This window comes from Taudactylus pleione, unplaced genomic scaffold (genome assembly GCF_031769625.1).
Source record: "Taudactylus pleione unplaced genomic scaffold, aTauple2 ptg000162l, whole genome shotgun sequence".
Lineage (NCBI taxonomy): Eukaryota > Metazoa > Chordata > Amphibia > Anura > Myobatrachidae > Taudactylus > Taudactylus pleione.
The window spans coordinates 10,085,278-10,106,204 of NW_028284564.1; the positions used below are offsets into that span (position 1 = coordinate 10,085,278).

A 20,927-nucleotide genomic window follows, 5' to 3' on the forward strand; every position below is an offset into this window, starting at 1 on the left:
ACAATCTTAGGGGAGCCCAGACAGATTTTGTATCCTCCCCCCATCTTTGTGCTCCTGGCAACTTGCAAAAAAGGGCCATATATTTACTGTATATAAAAATATTCACACTCTGCTCATTGTAGCATGGTTTTAACCAGATATGTACTCTATCTGCATCATTTTAATGGGAATTGCCCCTAACTCTAAATGAGACATTATGAGGGGTATTCAATATGAAACGTAAACTTCGCTGTCGAAGTTTACGTTTCATATCGGAGCTTTTACCTGGGATAAAGTATCGGGCACGCGCCCGCTTATCCCTGTATTCAATATGAAACCTACGAAAACGAGAGCCTGCGAAGTGGGATTTGCATTAAATTATGAAAGCTGTAAAAACATGGGTGATCACTATGGGTACCCCCGTTTTAGCCTGCAAATGAAAGTCGGGGATTTAAATAGCCGCAGCAGGTGTTTTTTCCCGACATTGAAGAAGTGATGCAGAAGAGCACTTAGTTTATTTTTTTCATTTTTTTAAGTGGTCCCATCAAATTTGGGGTACATGAAAATGAGTACTAGCATATTTTTATGTCCTTAAAGTAAGTTTTTTAAAATTCTGCAACTATGCATCTGCCGCTAATAGCCTATGCTAAAATACAATTGCCACATACTTGCAGGATAGCCCTGAAACTATTTCCCTAATTTTTAAACACTTTTTCCCATTTTTTTTTCACCCCAATTTTTTAAATAATTTTTTGGGGTGTCCCTATTTTTTTTTTTGACACAGTTCTGTTTAAAATGTAATTCCCAGGGGTGCAGGCTATTTTTTTTAAGCCTGCACCCCTAAACCCCAATTCTGCACTTTTTTTCGCCACCTATTCAGTGGTGAAAAGTTATCCCCGATTTTTTTCAAAGACTTTTTGAACCTGCGAAAAGTCTTTGTAATTGAATACAGTGTAAAACTAAAACCTGCGATAATGACGTCATAGGTGCGATGTTAACGCAAAAACTGAGTTTTCGCTCCATTTTGAATTCCCTTATATGTGTCTGTTTCTAAAACTTCATAATTTTGAATCTGTTAGTTTTAAGGGGGGATTATGATTCTACAAAAGAGAACTTACACCAAACGGTCATAAGCTTTTTATTTATTACTGTGTGCCTGCATTTCCACAGGCAGACTGTCATACAAGGTGAGCACCCACAAGTATTGTCAGTTCTCTGTGAGAATAACACACATGGCACTACTTGTTATAATTAGTCACAGAAAGCAGGAACATCTGAAGCTGTTGACTGCAAACACATATATTATTTGAATTGGAGTAAAAAAGTACAGGCATAGATTTTTTTTTTTCAAATTGGTGATGTATGGTTAAATGCTTATTAAGCATACACAGACAGAAAAACCTGGCAAGCATATAAAAGAGCAAAGACAACATTAGACGAATAAACTCACCCACACAACTTCTTCCTGAAGAATCTGATTCATAGCCGCTGTTGCAATTACAACGGAAGCCTCCTCGTAAGTTTTCACAAATTCCATTGGAACAGATGTCAGGATCCAGAGCACATTCATTGATGTCTATAGTTACATGACATTTGTTTATATTTGATTTTTTTTTATAAACCACTGTTACATGAAAGCAACATAAGTATGAAATGTACAGTATAAAATCTGAATATTGGTATATGTAGAATATAGGCAGCACATTATTATGACTTTTATATACACTTTGCATATGGGACAATATATGCACTTTTTACCCTATAGGTTTCCTTTGGACAATGTACAGTTGATTTACTTCCAGCTCTGCATTGACCCCAGTATATTTTTAGATCAATATCAAACTAAGGGCTGGATTCAGACCCGCTCGCTAGATGCATTCACACACTAGATGTGTATGCAAATTTAGCAAGGCGAGCGATCGCATGGCAAGGCAATAGAACGCCCACTATATTTTAGCGTGCGATTTCAGTGTTTATTTAGATGCCCACCAGCTTGTCTTAAGACACCCACTAGCGCACGTCACCTCCAGGAAGTGTATGCAACCATCGGTACTTCGAGTACCATCGGAAGCGAACGTGGCTGACCATACCCTACCGCAAGCACTGCGAGTGCTTCAGTGTGAAATACAGCAAGGTGAAGTGTGCTATGACACTGTCTCTTAATTATGCACGCCTCTGAAACGGCGTTAAGATGCTCAGGCACGCCTGCTTTCATACCTCCATTCCCCCGTTTACAGGGGCCAGCCGCTGTCACAACCCACAAATGGCCTCTCCTGTCACTCATTCTGCCGGGCAGTCTAGCCGCAGCGAGCGAACGCTTTCCGATCGCTCGCAGTGGTTTGCGCACACGCATTGCGATGCGTACGCATGCGCAGAATGCATATAAAAGGTGGCTGCGTGTGAACGCATCCTAGTGAGCGGGTCTGAATCAGGTACTAAGGCCCTCATTCAGAGCCGCTCGCTATTTGCGGTCGTTCATTTTAAAAAAAGGGGTGGCTATTCAAATGATCCGTTCGCACTTTGCGGTCTGTTCAAGTCTCTAAGTCTGAATGAGCGAGCAAAACTTGCGGTCGAAATTTTGAAAAATACGCCTCCTTGCCGCTCGCACCATACGTCATGTCCGCTATTTATTAGATTAATCGAGTACATCGTACAGCGTATGAACTGCTCGCTATTCTTCTGGTTGGTTTTTTCAACCGCTATTTTGCGAGCAGTTCTGACTTTAAAAAAACCAAGTGACGTGGTCAATGACGCTGCTGTATTAATTATGCACTCCCTTAAAACGCCCGTTTTGACCTTTAAGCACGCCTGCGTTCTGATCTCCACTCCCCGTTTTCAAACACCTTCCCCTGCTACCACCCACATACGCCTCCTCCTGTCACTCAAAGTAGCAGGCATTCGCTGTTTAGCAAACAAACGATTTTCAGCCACACTGACTGGTTCGCGCATGCGTATTACAATCCGTACGCATACGCAGTTGTGCGAACATCGCTCAGTGTGAACGAGCGGCTCTGAATCAGGCCCTAAGTTTTTTAAGGCAAACTGTTTCTAAATCCATGTACATGTGGTAAATGTTCATTATATGTTAATTGTAAAAGTGCACATAATAAGGGATAGAATGGAGAAGGATGTGAAGTCATGCTGATTTGATATAAAACATGTTAAAATTAAATTACCTCTTCCATCAACAGTAATGCCAATTCCTCCACTGCAAAGCCCTTGAAATTCAGCTGCATTATAAAAAGTGAAAAATAAGATTCATTTAAAAGTATGAATTGTGCACAATTAATTAACCTTAATCATGTTTTAATTCTTTCATTATAAAGAGTCCATGCAAAGATAACTAACACATGAAGACATATATAATTAATAAACGTGGCACAATATTTAGCATACATGGCAAAAATACAATGAGCATGCTTCATACTATTTATACAATGTCAACCATTAAAATGATTGCCTTTCAGGTTTCTATTTATTTACCTATGAAATGTTTCATACAACAGATATTGGATTGCACGTGCCTCCCTGTCACTTCTGTACAGCAATCTGACTAGAGACCACCAGTGCTATATTTCTGATAGTTTCTTTGAAATATGGCACCTGCATCACATTTACAGAGAAACTGTCAAAACATAAGCGTATGCACAGAAGATAGAAAGGACTATGACATAGTGCCAGGGTCTTTGCTATCTTCTAGGCACGGACCAGACACCATATTGGTACCCCTCCTGTCGTTTATTTTTGGTTCCGCCCCTGTGTACATCTAAATATTGATACATGATAATACACTCTTAGAGGTATATTTACTAAAGGTCGATTTTGATCATTTTAAAATCGATCAACATCGATGTTGTGTTTCTGGGGCTAAATCACACATTTATTAACAGACAATTTTTGATTTGGTTTTTATGTATTAGTAAATGTGTGACTTAGCCCTAGAAACACATCGATGTTGATCAATTTTAAATATACAACTTCCTCCTTAAAAATGGACACTGATAAGTATATATATAACCAGTGTTGAGCCTGTTATAAATAATTTTATAGTTTCTTCTACTGGGTGGATAGGCACTTAGGATGTTTTTACCAGAGTTACGTGGTGGGCATGGCTGGCAAGGTTCTCCAAACCCATAGTCTGGGTTGGCACAGCAGCACTCGGATTTGGTCACAGCTCCAGGAAATGGACGGACACAAAGACCTTTCTTGATTGCTCCATAACAAGTGCTACGCATGTGGGTGTCTAAGGAGGGAGGACAAATACATTTCTTAAAATCAATGTTATTGTATTTATAACCTTTCTAAATACACTATAAAGCAATTAACCTAAATCATATCTTGAAAATTCAGGTGCTAAGAATGGGACAATAAAAAAACAATGAAACATATTAACACATTTTCTAAACTTTATGTGGGATGCGGTCTTAATCCTGACCACTGGATTTCGATGCTCAGAATGCCAGTGCCGGAATCTCTACACCTGTCAGAATCCCGGTGCCAGCTTCCCGACCGCCGACATCTCAAAGCAGGGTTAGGAGGAGGGTTAGCATTAGGGTTAAGCAATAGGAAGAGGGTTAGGGCTAAGCACTGAAAGGGGAGGGCTAGATTTATGGTGCAGGGAGGGGGAGGTTAGGATTAGGCACTAGGAGGGTAGTTAGGTTCAGACACCGGGGAGAGAGGGTTAGGGGTAGGGAGAGGGGGAGGGTTAGGTTTGTGGTGCGGGGAGGGGGAGGGTAAGATTAGGCACTAGGGGGGAGGTTAGGTTCAGGCACTGGGGTGGGAGGGTTAGGGTAGGGATAGGGGGAGAGTTTGAATACTGACTGACAAGTTTTTGGATGCCGGCATCGGGATTCTGGCCGCTGAGATCCCAAGCATCCCGTACCCAGCCCCCTTGTGTACTATGCACGATCTTACGATAGTAAGCGTTTATAGATTGTACTCTGTGTCTGTTTTTGTTCTCATTTTAGTATTTACATATATCAGTATTAAATGGTTTGCCTTTAATTGTTTTCTTTTTTATTTCTAAATCTTTATTTATTAACACCAAATTTAACCAGAGATTCCCAAACTCGGTCCTAAAGGTACCCTAACAGTCCAGTTTTTAAGGATATCCATGCTTGATCACAGGGGACTAAATTAGTACCTCAGTCACTTTGATTTAACCACCTGTGCTCAACCATGGCTATCTCTAAACCCGGAACTGTTGGGGAGCCTTGAGGACCGCGATCGGGAACCTTTGCATTAAACTATTATGTTGACTTTTAGTTTAATAGACAGAAATAAGACTTTAATTTGCCTGAGGTACCCCTGAAGTTATACTGTATGTACCTCAGTTTGAGAAACCATGATGTACACTGACATAACAAACTAGGTTTAACTAGGATTTTGTTTTCTTAAATTTTACATATTTTTCATTGGTGGGCAGTGGGAGGCAGTATAATTTTCATCAGATCATAGCAATACCTAAAATAGTACTGCTGCAAATTATTATGCTGGGGAGCCCCGTCGAAACCCCCTGCTTTGCTATGATGTATCAGCATCTTACTACTGCAGGTGAAAAGAAGTATGGAATTGTGCACATCATGCTTAATCCAGCAGGGAACCAGCAAAGACTTTCTAGCTTTGCTGGTTCCCAAAGACTGGTACAGGTAACACCATCTCAGAACAGCATGACCCAGCAGCAAAAAGATTTGCTCTCCGCCGCTTATAAAATTCAGTCTAAGCACCGTTCTTACAGAAGTCTATGGGGATAGCAATAAGCAATGGTTAGGTACTGCTGGGGAAAACAGAGATTTCTTTTTGGTTTACCTCTAGGTAAAATGTGAAAAGCTGACATTCTAAACTTAAGTTATAGTCATTTAAAAAGTCTTGTAGAGTAAAGCTGGGTATACACTGGAGCGATGTGTACCCAGACGATATGGTGGCTGACGGGCTGACATATTGTATTCACAGTACACATCAGAACAATGTAATTAAGGACGGAACAACCCTTTATTCAGTCCTTCATTGCTTTGCACAGCACCACATGTGATACCGTCTGGTTGGCCGTGTAGCACGGCCGACCAAAATATATATATCGTTATCGACCATGAAAGCGCGCAAAATGGCCGTACACACTCTGGCCAATATTTAATTTCAATTCAGCCAGATACAACATATCAGGCCGATATCTCTCCAGTGTGTACCCAACTTAAAGAGCAGTAAATTGAAAAGATGAAACACATTAAAGGAGACATTTACTAATGAGCTGTTTTTTGGTGTGGTTTAAAAAACCCCACACATCGTATGTGTTTTTCAGCTACAAGCCGCATTATTTACTAACCAGTGGTTTCGAGGTTGAAAGCTCAAGTTACATGTAATGTGTAGTGGTTTTGAAAGGCCAAAGCAGCAAATGATTTGCATCAAATCTCCGGGTTTGACTTGTCGTCCTTGTAGGCTTAATCCACACTTTAACAAGGAACTCCACCAATCCACCCAACAAATCATACAAAGCTTTACCCCATCCCACATGTCACCATCTTGGCCCACAAATTGAAGGGCTTACATGTGCAGCAAGTTTGTAATGTTGTTGAGGAGGTGACCATTCAACTGGGTCTTGAAAGTTATGAAGGAACTTTCCAGGCAAAATTTTAGTGGAGGAGCTTTGCCGATTAGCGGGCAGTACATGTAACGCACTTTACATGGGAAATATCAGTGGTGGTGAAAAGAGCAGAGAAGAGGCAACTCTGAAAGAAGAGAAGAGAAAAGGGGAGGAAAAGGGTATCTGCCCAGGTTTATATGTAGAACTGTAAGGACAAGCACAATGATGAAAGGCTTTGTTTACAAGTAGAACAACTTTGTACATTCTGCTAACATTGATAGGGTACAAACAGAGATTGAGAAGAGCAGGCAGATACAGAATGGAGCGCACAATATATAATTCTTGGAGCAGAATGTTGGATAGCTCGTAGGGGTGCAAGGAACCCAGGTAGAATGCCAGATAGAAGAAAATTACAATAGACAACAATGGGCAAATTAGGCTATACATTATTGTGTAAGTGGCAAATAAATGTGCAGATTTGAGTATCACAGGAAGAAGTGACATGATTTTCTAATTATATGAGTGAGAGAAGTGAAAGAGAGTGATGACTCAAGTATGACTCCAAAGCAATAATGCTGGGAAACTGATTTAGTGGATGACTAAATTGACTATAACTAGATGGAACTTCAGTACATTAGTTAGGTAGAAAGAATACAGATGTGTCCACATACATCTATCCTCTGTGCGCTACAAGTCGTGTTACACATAACGAGTGAGAGATGTGCAACTCAGTAGCGCTGAGCATCTTTTCGTGCTACTTTTTACCTTATTATGCATCTTTTTCACAAAGCGATGTGAAAAGGACAAGCAATCAGCTTCTGCTGATTAAAATAATATGCGGCATGCCTTTATTATGTGTGCGACTGTGGTTACATCAGCATGTGAAATGCTAGGTTACAGTGTCAGCGGATGTAACATGTAACGTAGCATTTCGCATGCAGATATAGCCCAGTCGCACACAGAACATAGGCATGCCACATATCATTTTAATCAGCATAAGCTGCTTGTGTGTCCTATTCACATTGCTTTGCAAATAATATGAAGGTAAAAAGTTGCATGAAAAGATGCATGGCGCTACTGAGTTGCGCCCATTAGAAGGGCTGTTTAACGCACAAGGAGGCTAGATGTATTCTACCCATGTTAAGATTCAGACAGCTATCCACATTCCTGACAGTGCTTGAATATACAGTAGATGAAATTTTTGCTACTAATAAATTAGACCATTCTTATCATTCAAGTGGAATGCCTCAATACAACCTGTCAGTATTATTGACTATGCAATAAAATGAATGACCTACTTTAGTCAAAATGTACATACATTAATTTGGATAGTTAACAAACTTACCAACACATACACGTCCATCTACCCCAACAGCCAAACCCGGTGGGCAATCACAGCGGAAAGACCCCTCTGTGTTGATACAGTGACCATTCATGCAGATGCCCGGCGTAAGACACTCATCAATATCTACAGAAAAAATTCTAAAATTATATATTATAAACATTAAACAACATTATAGTTACAAAATAGGCACATAAGACAATGAAAATGACTGACAGAGGCAACATGCATTCTTCTAAATAAAATTGTTTTATAGGCCAAAACACAGTACATACCTGTGCAATAACGACCGCTGGCAGCCAGAACAAATCCTGGTTTACAGATGCACTTAAAGCTACCGTCCTCATTTATACACATACCGTTTAAACACATATTTGTTGTAGCACATTCATCATGATCTGGGAGAAGAAAGTACAGCATGCTATTAGATATTTAAAGTACACAGTAAACTAATTATCACACAACACATGTTCAAAAATGCCTTGTGTACAGTGGGCCTGATTCAGAGCCGGACGATCTTTGAGAGCGCTCGTTCAGAATCAGGGCTTTTTTTTGTTATTGTTGCGACCTCCTGGCCGCTCGCTAAACTGTGGGCGACCACCCACAGCTTTTGCGTGCGGCCAGGTGATGGTCACGATGGGGGCTATGCGCTCGCGAGCGGGTCTGAATCATGCCCAGTATTCATACATCCTGACATATTGAAATTAAACAATATAAAGCAGTGGATTAACCCAATTGTTACAAGATGTCATTACATAGCTGAGTCCCATTCATGGCTGGCATGTCTATTAAGTAATAAGGTATATTTATTTTAGTCATATAGTTATTGTAATATCTTAATCTGCCCAGAAAGAACCCAGTTTATATGAAACATACAGTATAAGCCAATAAACACAATAGCATTTTATACTAATTTCCAGGACATAGCTGGGAAAATGTACTTAAAATCATACAGAACAAATGATGGTAATATATACTGAAAATTACTGTTAATACATAGGGATAAAATCTGGCACTGTATCCCTAATAAGCTGCCTTTAAACAAAGAAGTTACACTGTAACCCCAAGATATCTGGGTCACTTGGCAACAAAACAGTAAAATTTTAATGATTTCTCACTAACTAACAAGTTTTTGAAAACTATGCGCTGATTCAGAGGCCAATCGTCTGTGACTTTATGCAAATGCTGCTACAAAGCCCTTCTCTGGTGTACAACCATGCATCTGATTGTGCAAGAACTGTCCACTGTCCGCTGGTGCATATTTAGACGCACCATCATTTGCCCCCAGTGGCGTCACCAGGTGTGACGCCACTTTGTACAGCATTTTGAACCCCTCATGCATGCTGAAGGGGGTGTGACCGCATGTCACGCACCAGTTCACGTCACGCTGTGGGCTTGCCTGGCACTCCAGGAGCTGCTGGGCAGTCTCCAGCCTTTCCTGATATAGTTGATGGCACGTGCAGTTGTACGCATCATTTGTGATGCCATCCGAGGCGTGCGACACCAAAATAGCAATGCAGTGCGAATGGTGTCACCTGGTGCAGCCCAAAGCAACCTTGTGATGCCACTGGTTGCACCATCAAACTTGCACCAGTCCTATGTGTGTGGTTGAACGTCTGTGGATGCAACACACCCACAGCACTCCCATAACATGCCCATAAGGCAGTCCATCTTGTGCATGCACTGAGCCACCTCCCATTCACCACCCAGGTACATCCATGACGTTTCCTGAATCCGTGCCTCTCGATCGCAGCAGTGCCTTAGTGCATACACTCAGTGTAACACATGCACCCTAGGGGTTTTTAGGATCTTTCACGCATGCACAGTAGCAAATATTATCTCAAATACATGAACATTGGCATTGCATGCGGCTCTGAATCAGGCCCTATGTGTTTAAGTGATAACATGTATAAAATCCCTCAAATAGTGTGAGGTAACAAAACTCATTTGTGTTTGTTGCTCTTGCAATACTTTAGTTATTCATTCTTATCGAGATAAAGTGAAACAGTAATTTGCCTAACCAGGAGAACTAGCACTGTACAAATAAAGTATAATGCCCCCAAACCTTTACATGTAGTCTTGCTTAGAGGCACTGGAGAAATAGGAGAATGGAGTGCAATGTTAGACCGACAGTAGGGACAGCAGCAGAGTGTGCAAGATAAATAAAAACAATTATATTATTTTATGTCATTGAACCTTGCCCAAAACTCATGTTTTAGTTTTGCCTGTTGTTATCGTCTAAAGTAGGAATCCCAATGGATCTTCTGCATTAAATGTATCAGCATCTTATAGTCAGAGTTGACAATCTTATTGCAAAAGATCATGAGAATGACTAATTAATTTAAAATTTCTATTTAGTTTATTTGTCATATTTTGCTACCAATTATTTAGTTAAAATACCCAATCTTACTCTAATACCGTAATAGTAAAAGTTATTGGATCTTATGCTATATTTATAAGCATATGTTTTCATAACTTTTCTCAACAGTTCAGAAAAAAATATACAAAACATCCCACATCCATATTTTCATGATGATAATGAGATCTTTGATTATGCTGCATCTCAAATGAGTAACCGCAAATAAACTTGTATGAAGGAATTTGATGGAAGTAGGAAATTAAGATGAACTTCCTACACTGGGGATTTAAAACAAGCCAAGAAAGCTACAGATAATATCTTATAAATTTATAAAATCAAATTATACAGGATGTATTTAGTTGTCTCATAAATTATTAATATTATTATTATTATTATTTAAAAAAATAAAACAAATTAGATTACTTTATTTCTAAATTAATGATGAAAAACTAGTTCATTGCATGGAAAACATCTTTAATGATGAGAAAAGTACCTAAATAACTCTGATAAAAATCAATGTCTAAGAACAGGTTATTTTATGATTTACAATAATGTACAGGTTCACATCAGTTGATCAATACTTTTAGAAACGACATACCGGTAATCACTTAATAAATAAATGTTCAGTATCTGACATATAAAAATATGTAAACAGTTGTTTCTAATGATTCATAAATATTGAGTTTACAAACTAATTTAATATGTTCACTTTATTGCATCCTTGATTACTGTTTTAGCAGATATATACAGTATTATATTTCCAGAGTTTAGTACTGTTTACCTGCACAGTTCTTTCCATCAGCAGTCAGCTCAAAGCCAGCATTGCAAATACATTGGAAGCTTCCCATGGTGTTTACACATCGACCATGTTTGCAGAGAATTCCATTTTGAATGCACTCATCAATATCTATGTTATATGACAAATAGTGTTCAGTTTTTAGTAAATTAGTAAACGATATAAATTATACAAAATTAATTTTCATATTATGTTGTGTGTGAACATACTGAATTAAATTATAGTAGACACATCTATTCAAGCTGTAATTGTACTCACAAGTGAGAGACACATGCAGCAATATTATGATCAGAAAATAGTGTTCAGAATTTTTCTATGTGCTAGATATCGTATGTAAGCAAATACATGTTTGGGAACTACTGAAATAATATAAGAAGGTTTTCCAAACTTGGAGCACTGAGTTTACAATATACAACATTACATTTTACAAAACACCCCTGTTTTCCCCTACACTTTCCTTAAAATTTTAAATTGCCCACATAAAATAGTTTAACAGTGCTCTATATGCAGGGTACACATTAGACAATATTTCAGATGATCCGACGTTTAGTGTGCACCCACTATGTCATCTCTTGCGCGCCCCCGCGGGTTGGCAGCCGCATCGCCAGGTTGGCCCTACATGCAGCTCAATCTCACGATACAACTGATGACCCCATGCATGCAGCAGGATGCGGCAGGGGCCAACATATTGAGCGGTTGGACACCGGATTGGCTAATGTGTACCGGCCGTTTGATATGTCGGCCTGTTGGCGGGGGGTTGTCAGTTGCATTGCTGGGTACAAGCATTGTTTAGTGTGTACCCAGCTTTACAGTGTCTGTACGAGCAGACAATGTCAGTTTGTAGATCTTTATATCCCAACAGCAAATTTTTTTCGCTTTATGGTTCCTTTCTAAAAATGTAACATTATATCAAACTAAGCATTTTCTTACTCATTAAATCTAACTTTACTAGTGTAGTATTATGTATAGACATAAGGATTACCAAAAGCATATATTATTGAGGGGCAGCTAAATATACTTTATATTTAAATACACTAAATATACTAAATATATTTTCCATATTTTCCCCAACACCTAAATGCCATTCCATTTTGAAAAATAATGTAATGGCAACAATTAAATAATACAACCCCTTAGGTCAGGGGTTCTCAACAATACAGTCCTCAAGTACCACCAACAGATCATGTTTTGTAGATTCCTTTAAACATGAACAGGTAAACCGATCTTGCTGGGCCTGTAGTTATCCCACTTGCTTCCACAGACAGAAATGGTCAAAACATGACCTGTTGGGAAAACTTGAGGATCCAAGTTGAGAACCACTGCTTTAGGCTGTTAGTATAGTCTTTAAACGCTGAGAAAGTAACTTGTGTTCATAATTAGTATAATAATATTACTAATAGCATTTGTGTTACAATAGACCATGCAAGCTTTCTGGACTTCTAGCTGAATGGGAAAGTTACTGAAGTGTAATTACTGTACTTACCAATACAAACCTGTTTGGTGGGTGTTCTCTGGAAGCCAGAATGGCACTTACAGAAATAGGATCCAGGTGTATTTACACAATCACCATTAGTACATGGGTTTGATGTGCACTCATCAACATCTGTTTGTAGTAAAAAAAAAGGATATGGCACTCTGAATCATACAATAACTTGAGAACATGTCATTATTGACAGTGGAACAAGTAAATGTTACATTTACAGACATATTTTGCTATGAAATTAAGCAATAAAACCAATTAAACAACTTAAAGAAAAATTATGTTGTCCACACCTACAATATTCTTATCTAATTTTATGTTAAAACATGTCCTCTTACCGTAAATGATCAGATATTTTGTTCAACAGATCTATCATTTTAATCAATTATCAGATTTCCGCAGTGTTGAATGCTGTTAAATGATTTACCCACCAACTTTGTTTTATGTGATATATTATGTGGTTATAACTGTACTTTATAAAGTAAACTTATTACAGTAAAAATAAGTGCAACTTGCACTATCTTCTACCACTTTCCAAAAACATTCCATTGCTGTGTAAACTGTGCCACACACTATCACAAAAACACAAACTACAAACATAGAAATATGCTGTATACATACCATTACATTCTGTATGAGTATCTTGTTTATATCCCATGTTGCACTCGCATCTGTAGCTGTTAAGGTTGGGAATACACCGTCCATTTAGACAAAGATTTGGGTATTGTTTGCAAATGTCTATTGTCTGGTTTAATGTTGCTGTTGTAAAGTAAAATAAAATAAATTTTATTTAGTGAAGATTTTCTACTCCAACAAAGTAAAAAAGCAGTGAAATTTTGTCTGAAAAAAATATTTGTACAGCACTACATTACAATTAAAATTATTATTTTTTTAAATAATTTGTACAGTTAAAAAGTGTACACACTTTCCAGAAAGCTGATCATTGTTTCGCATTGATCTGTACTTCAGATTCTCACCACTGTGCTGATAGACCTGTAGGGATGAACATTTTTAATTGAATTTAAATTTCTAATAGACTGGACTTATACGTTTAGAGTGCAATAATATATATATATTATATATGAAATTACAACCTGAAGAAACACGTTAGGATAATTCCAGTAACATGTGGGTTCGGATGGGCTTTCTTTTCTATGTTGACTACATTATCCAGTCAGAATGAAAAAAAATTAAATTTTCATCCCTACAGGTCTATCAGCACAGTGGTGAGAATCTGAAGTACAGATCAGTGTGAAACAATGATCAGCTTTCTGGAAAGCTCAACCTACAGTATGTGTTATTGTCTGGGACGTTGTTAGCATTCTTAATTAGGAAAGGACTAGTGGTAACCAATTTATTTAAGATGGGAAATGAAATGTGTTCAAATAATATCTAGCGATTTTCAAAATATTAATCGCTGGAAATGCTCTAACCATAGTTAAAATTCAGTGATACTTATGGAAATGTTTGTCCATTAGATGTCTTGATTTTTATCTTATTATGTCTTGATATTTAATGATATATTGTTTATTTTATAGTGATCAATAAAATGATATATCTTTAACTACTCTTAGCAAGCTGATCTCTATTTTTAAATAATTTTACTGGGTTTGAAATATTCAATATAATTTGTAACATATCCGCTCTTTAATTTTGATTTAAATATCACTCATGGAGAGTAATTACTATTAGTTTTCTGCTACAATAAAATTAAACCACAATTGTTTTACCCCAGACCAGTTATAAACAAAGGTGATTACAGTATGTATTAAACTGGATATTATTTTTTTAGCCTTTATAGCATGTATTATGTAAATCTCAAGCAAACCACAGGATTGCTCTGAGCAAAAGTAAAAATATAGCCCCCCGTGAATGGAAGCTGTGGCCTGCTGATAATATCTTGCATGCTCACAATTAACAAGCATTTGCCTCCTGGCTGCACACTCAGCTAGATCTCAATAATACAGATGTGTCCACATACATCTTACTTCCTTGTGTGTTAAACAGCCCTTCTAGTTGCTCCATGCCGCGGTGGGACTCGGTAGCGCCGATTGTCTTTTCATGCAACATTTTGTCAGCAGCTGTGACACTGTAGCATTTCCCATGCAGATACACCCGCAGTTGCACACAGTATATAGGCATGGCACATATCATTTTAATCAGCAGAAGCTGCTTTTGTGAATACACTTCATCTACATCACTTTAGCAAGACGCATTTGAAGGTAAAAAGTTGCATGACAAGACGATCGACGCTACTGAGTCGCAAGGCGCTCACGCGTTATTCACAGCGTTTTGTAGCGCACAGAGGTAAGATGTATGTAGACACATCTGTAACTACATTTTGTCTGAAGCTCATGTCTATGTACATATATAAAATAAATAGGGTTAAAGTTAAACATATTTAATTAAAAGCATCAAAATTTTTGATCAGTCTATAGCTTACACTACGTTTAGAAATTTCAATCTCTCTAATCCAGACCCTGTATTGAACATAAAAAATGCACATATTGGAAGCAATAACATACTGAGGGATCTGAGTGCAAAATAGTGACTGTCTTTCTAAACATAAGGATGCTAACAGTAATGATCACAAACAGGATAATGATATTGAATCCTTTTTAAATTAATATTAAGCCTCCTTAAATTTGTATAAAATATTTATTTTGTTTTTTCAGTTCCATACAACATCATGAGTAATGTGTGTGGAGTGATGTGTGTGGAGGAAATGCTGACTATTCTAAAGGGATCCTACAGTTGTAAGGATGTTGCAATGAGGAGTCTAACGCTCATACAGATGAGCATTCATATCTATTTAAACAACAAAACATGAGAAAATTAATTGATCTACAAGACACCAATCATTAGTCTACACTGGTAGTTACTTAATGTCAATGTACAGTTACAGCAATATCATAATGGCTGATAGGATGAAAGGAGGTCACTTCATAATAGAAAATACAGTAGGTAACTCTAATGACTTCATAGCTTGCCTAGATGTGCACGCATATGCACACTTGCCAAATGTAGGTAATGCATGCAAGAAAAAGGGTATTTATGTAGAGTCTTCTTATACTGTGAACAACTTGAGAAGAACATTACTTGCGCTAGGCATACCATTGTGTGTATGTAGGCCTGATGGATAGGACACAAAGACACTAAATGCAGAAGGAGGGTTTGAAGTAGAAGATAAAACTTGATACCGACATATACTGTATACAGTGCCTATCTTTTTTGTGCACTATGAAAATGCAGATTTTATGCCAAAAAACCTAGACTTATGCCTAAAAGAGCCATTTTATTAATAGCAAAATGATGGTTTTGCCATCGATGTAGAGATTCAATGTAAAAAAAAAAGCATGTAATTTTTCTGCATTGCACATGTACCACTTATCAACTCCATTCAATTGCAGGTGCCCAGACCTGAACCATCAATGATTTAACTATCAATGGTTTCCCCATGATGGTTAAAACCATTTACGATCAATGGTTGAACTTTTGAAGGATAACTCAAAATCTCAGTTACTTTATACAGAATAAGGACTAATGTGAATTAAAATGTCCATTAAACTTCCTTAAGCCAAAGTTGTAGTTTTATGTACATGAATAATATGCCTGCAATTGTGTGGTGAATCGCCCATAATGGCAGGATATACGCTAGGGAGACTTGTGTATCTCTATAATGCCATTTATCAAATTGTGACATACTGTACAGTAGAACCTTTTTTTAGTCACACTTTTGTGGGCTATGAAGACAATATGCCAGGTACTAGCACTAGTAAAAACAAATGACATCTACAATTATAATTAAGTGCCACAGATGAATCCGAGCAGAGGTTAGCATGACGAGACAGAATATTTACTCTCATCTCATGCTCAAAGGAGGTCAGATGAACATTATGTTTGTGCTGGTCTCTTGTATGCAATTTATGCCCTTTAGTAAGGGCCCCCATACATCAGCAATCTGAAAACCATAATTGAACAATTTGAATATTTATTGCCCGATTTTAGGATTTCCCAATTTAGCAACCTGCGCCCAGTGGCGGGCTGGGCCGGGGGGCAGGGTGCCATGTGCCCCCCGGGCAGCAGCGTCATACGGGCCGCGGGCCGCGGGCAGTCTGTGTCACTGTGACGGAGTCCGGTCAGCGCTACACAGCACAAACACACAGCCAACACACAGCCGCCGGAGCCGGCAGCTGTGTGTTTGCTGTAATCAGCAGCCGCTGAGAGTCTGTCTGACTCTCAGCGGCTGCTGCTGCTCCCACTGCAGGAGCCATCCTCTGGCTCCCGCATTGGGTAATGGTAGAGACGTAATGAGTAATGACGTCTCTCCCATGCAAAGCAGCCGGAGGAGCTGTTAGTGGCGGGACCAGGAGCGGGAGTTTCAGGTAAGTGATTTTTAATTTTTTTTTATTAAGTCTCTCTCTACTGGGGGGGGATTACTATGGGGGCACTACCAGGGGGGATTACTATGGGGGCACTACCAGGGGGGGGATTACTATGGGGGCACTACCAGGGGGGGATTACTATGGGGGCACTACCAGGGGGGGATTACTACTGGGGGCACTACAAGGGGGGGACTACTACTACTGGGGGAACTACAAGGGGGGACTATTACTACTGGGGGCACTACAAAGGGGGGGACTACTACTACAGGGGGCACTACAAAGGGCGGGACTACTACTACTGGGGGCACTACAAAGGGGGACTACTACTACTGGGGGCACTACAAGGGGGGACTACTACTACTGGGGGCACTACAAGGGGGGGACTACTACTACTACTGGGGGCACTACAAGGGGGGGCTACTACTGGGGGCACTACAAGGGGGTACTACTACTACTGGGGGCACTACAAGGGGGGGACTACTACTAGGGGCACTACAAGGGGAGGGGACTACTACTAGGGGCACTGCATAGGAGGGAGGGGACTACTACTAGGGGCACTACATAGGGGGAGGGGACTACCACTGGGGGAACTGCATCGAGGGACCACTGCTGGGGGCTCTATATAAAGGGCAATACTGGGGGTACTGCATAGGGGGGAGACTACAACTGGGGCCACTATTTAAGGGGCATTGCATAAGGGTTACCACTATTGGGGGCACTGCATAGGGGGTGGACTGCTACTGGGGGCACTATATAAGGGGCACTGCATAGGGGGTACCACTATTGGGGGCACTATATAAGGGGCTTACTACTGGGGGCACAAGGGGCACTGCACAGGGGGTACCACTACTGGGGGCACTATATAAGGGGCTTACTACTGGGGGCACAAGGGGCACTGCATAGGGGGGATCACTACTGGGGGCACTACTGGAGGCCTGCATAAGGGTGTTCTCTCCTGTGGCACACGGGGGCACTGCATATGGGCACTACGACAGGGGGCTGCCCCTAATCTTTATTTTTACCTTACATTAATCCCATATGGACCCGCCTCTTCCCTGAAACATTTGAGGGGGGGCGCCGTAGCACGCACGTTCTTCGGGCACCCTGGCTACACGCTACTCCTCTGCCAGGGCTGCCTTCATGCATTTGCCCCCCCAGGCTAAAAGTTGCCAGCCAGCCCCTGCCTGCGCCCATACATTACAGATCTTTTTCAGTGATTTGCAGATCATTTTCAGCAAACAGATCTTCCAATCCTGAAAGGCCCATCATTTTACTAATAACTGTCTGCAAATCTGCTGATCAACTCCATACACTAGCAATCTACAGCCCCAATTGATCTGTGAAATCCAAAATGTTGGAGAACCTGATTTACCAAGTTCAATCACTTTTTGGTTGAAATCTGCGATCTTTGGTCCATACATTGCAGATTTTTTACACAATCATGTGCAAATTGTAAAATTGCCACAATCGATTGCTGATGTATGGGGGCCTTAGCTTGTATGAACTCCAAGTCCTATTATGTTTGCACTGTACTGTACTTTTGTTTGGACTCTGTAATGTGCTGTGGACTCTTTGTGGTGTCCTATAACCATGGGCGTAACTACCATAGGTGCAAGGGGTGCAGCTGCTATGGGACCCATCTTCCTTGTCAAAAGTTACACGTGTTATATACATTTGGCCCCATTTGGGTGGTACATATTGGCCCTTACAAACTTTTGCTATGGGGCCTTCAAATACCTAGTTACACCCTTGCCTATAATGGATAATAATAGTAATGAGTCAAAACCTGGTAATGATAAAAAAGAAAACGAAATTTCTCCGATAACCCCACATGATGTAGAAGAAAGAAGCAATGATAGTTTCAGTTACGATGAAGCAAAGAAAAATAGTGCCTTGGGATATTAGAATTGTGAATCATATATGGCTTATACATTATACAGTACTTGGCAGCACGTCTCAACTTTGTGCACATGGTACTAGACAGGGCTTACATAATCATATTAGGTTATAGATATGGTTAAGATTTGTATATTGAAGTACTGGGATACCAGATATATTAGATTGTACCAGGCATCAGATATGGCCCAGCATATGGACGCATGTCACTTGTGGAGTTAACACTTAGATTTTGAACCTATGTGTTGATGCCTGCTTATGTTGTAACTGTCACCAGGGCCTATCCTGCTAGCTGTTTACTGATGTGTCATTGAAACACAAAGCTGCTGCACATCCTCCATTTCATCAAATATATTGCATGGCAGCTGGGAGGCACCAAAGGAAACATGCAGGAATGATCTGTAATAGTATATGCTGAGCACCTCTTGTAATGTCTTCTCCAACAGCCTTTGTGCAGTTGGGTCTGGATGACACAGTGCAATGTGGCAGGAAACTGGGCTGTGCAGTATGGCTGTTAATGATAAATGTGAAATTGCACTTAGCTGCTGGTCTTCTATTCACAGTTGCAGACTCACCATGACTTCTTGCACGGGGCCCCATTTTTGTCATAATAGCCCTGCAAACTCTTTCACACCAGCCTTTCAAAGTCACTAAATTACAGGCTGTTGTTCTCTTTGCTGATTCATTAGACAAAAATGTACAGCTAAAGTATTGCTGCAACAAGAGGAGTCTATAAAAAGTCTAAACAATCTTGCAGCACTCTTGAAAGAAAGGTGTTTTAATTAGAACCTTAAATGTCCACTCTCCATACTCATGCAATAACACCAACACTCTACTCCACCACCTTTTCCATATACTTCAGTGTTTTGATTTGACCAATAGTCTACACATTATGTATATAAACTTACCAACACCACCGCCAGTTCCTGGTCCATCAATTCCTGTTCCTCCTACAATGGGAGGAAAACCATTTCCACCAGGTCCAGGTCCAGGTCCAAATATATTGGGATCAAATCCATCTGGACCTCCTGGTCTGGGACCACCAAATGGAACACCATCAATACACAGTCTTCGGTATTCATCTAGAGAAATATACAGTTAGTTTCGGCATACTTGCATGAATAAAACCACATGCAAAGACTGCTCTACTACATGTGGACAAAGCTTGTTTATAGATAAATATGAAGACACATTGGAAATGTTGGAATTGGTTTATAAGCTTTTTTACAAGGAAAGTTCATAATAATAAAGCTGCCAATACAGATCATACAGTGCTGTAGCTCAACTAAATTGATTGTTCAAAAGGCTTCAAAAGCATCTGTGTCATTACACAACGAGGAAAATATACTGAATTGTATGTCTTTATTGTAACACATAGTTATTTTAGATTTGGGTTAATTTTAAGAATTCGTGTAAAACCAAACTGAACAAATCCTGAACAGATCTAAAAAAAAAAAAAAAGATACTGCTCTCCTTAGCTTGCACACAATGGCAGATAAAGATAATCTTCCAATTACATTTTACTACTAGTCCTAATTGTATTGACAATTGCATTGTTTTGTATTTACTAGGATTGTCGAAATTGGCTATTGAACTTTTGGTATGTGGTCATCTGAATGGAACTTTATAGAACCACATATGTTTTAAGAAACAGTGAAGTTGATTTTTCTTAAAAGCTTCACCAATAATTTGTATATAAATTGGTTCTACTATTTATTAAAGCAGTAGATATTTGTGAAAATGATTGCCAAGTTTATTACAAATTCTTAATTTTTACAAATCACTTTTAGGTTCTAAAGGTGTTCTAAAATATTTAGATAATTGCCTAAAAATAACTTTGTTGAAAGAAAGCCGTGAAGTCCATTATTTTAGGGAAGTAGAGAGAATTTTGAGATTCAGATTGGTAAAAAATAATATAATATGTACATTCATATTAAAAACTCTGTAGTGTAAAATCAAAATGTACATTTGACAGTAAAATCTGATGGTTAGTGCAGTGGAATCTTGTAAAAAGTTCACAATTCAGTTCTGGTCTGCCAGATACCTGCCTACTAATACTGCTGTCCCAAGACTGATATTGATAATATATTATATAACTTTGAGGGCTCTA

General features: G+C 39.3%; 1 protein-coding gene across 1 annotated transcript in view; it reads right to left on the reverse strand.

Moving 5' to 3' along the window:
- FBN2 (fibrillin 2) overlaps nucleotides 1–20,927 on the reverse strand; it is a 294,460-nt gene that overhangs the window by 139,352 nt on the left and 134,181 nt on the right. The window contains exons 10-18 of the mRNA XM_088475116.1: nucleotides 19,726–19,899; nucleotides 13,158–13,295; nucleotides 12,540–12,659; nucleotides 11,042–11,167; nucleotides 8,177–8,299; nucleotides 7,905–8,027; nucleotides 4,070–4,222; nucleotides 3,156–3,209; nucleotides 1,430–1,555 (exon numbers count right to left, since the gene is read on the reverse strand). Of these exons, the coding sequence (XP_088331242.1) occupies nucleotides 1,430–1,555; nucleotides 3,156–3,209; nucleotides 4,070–4,222; nucleotides 7,905–8,027; nucleotides 8,177–8,299; nucleotides 11,042–11,167; nucleotides 12,540–12,659; nucleotides 13,158–13,295; nucleotides 19,726–19,899 (1,137 nt within the window). The remainder of the gene's footprint in view (nucleotides 1–1,429; nucleotides 1,556–3,155; nucleotides 3,210–4,069; nucleotides 4,223–7,904; nucleotides 8,028–8,176; nucleotides 8,300–11,041; nucleotides 11,168–12,539; nucleotides 12,660–13,157; nucleotides 13,296–19,725; nucleotides 19,900–20,927) is intronic.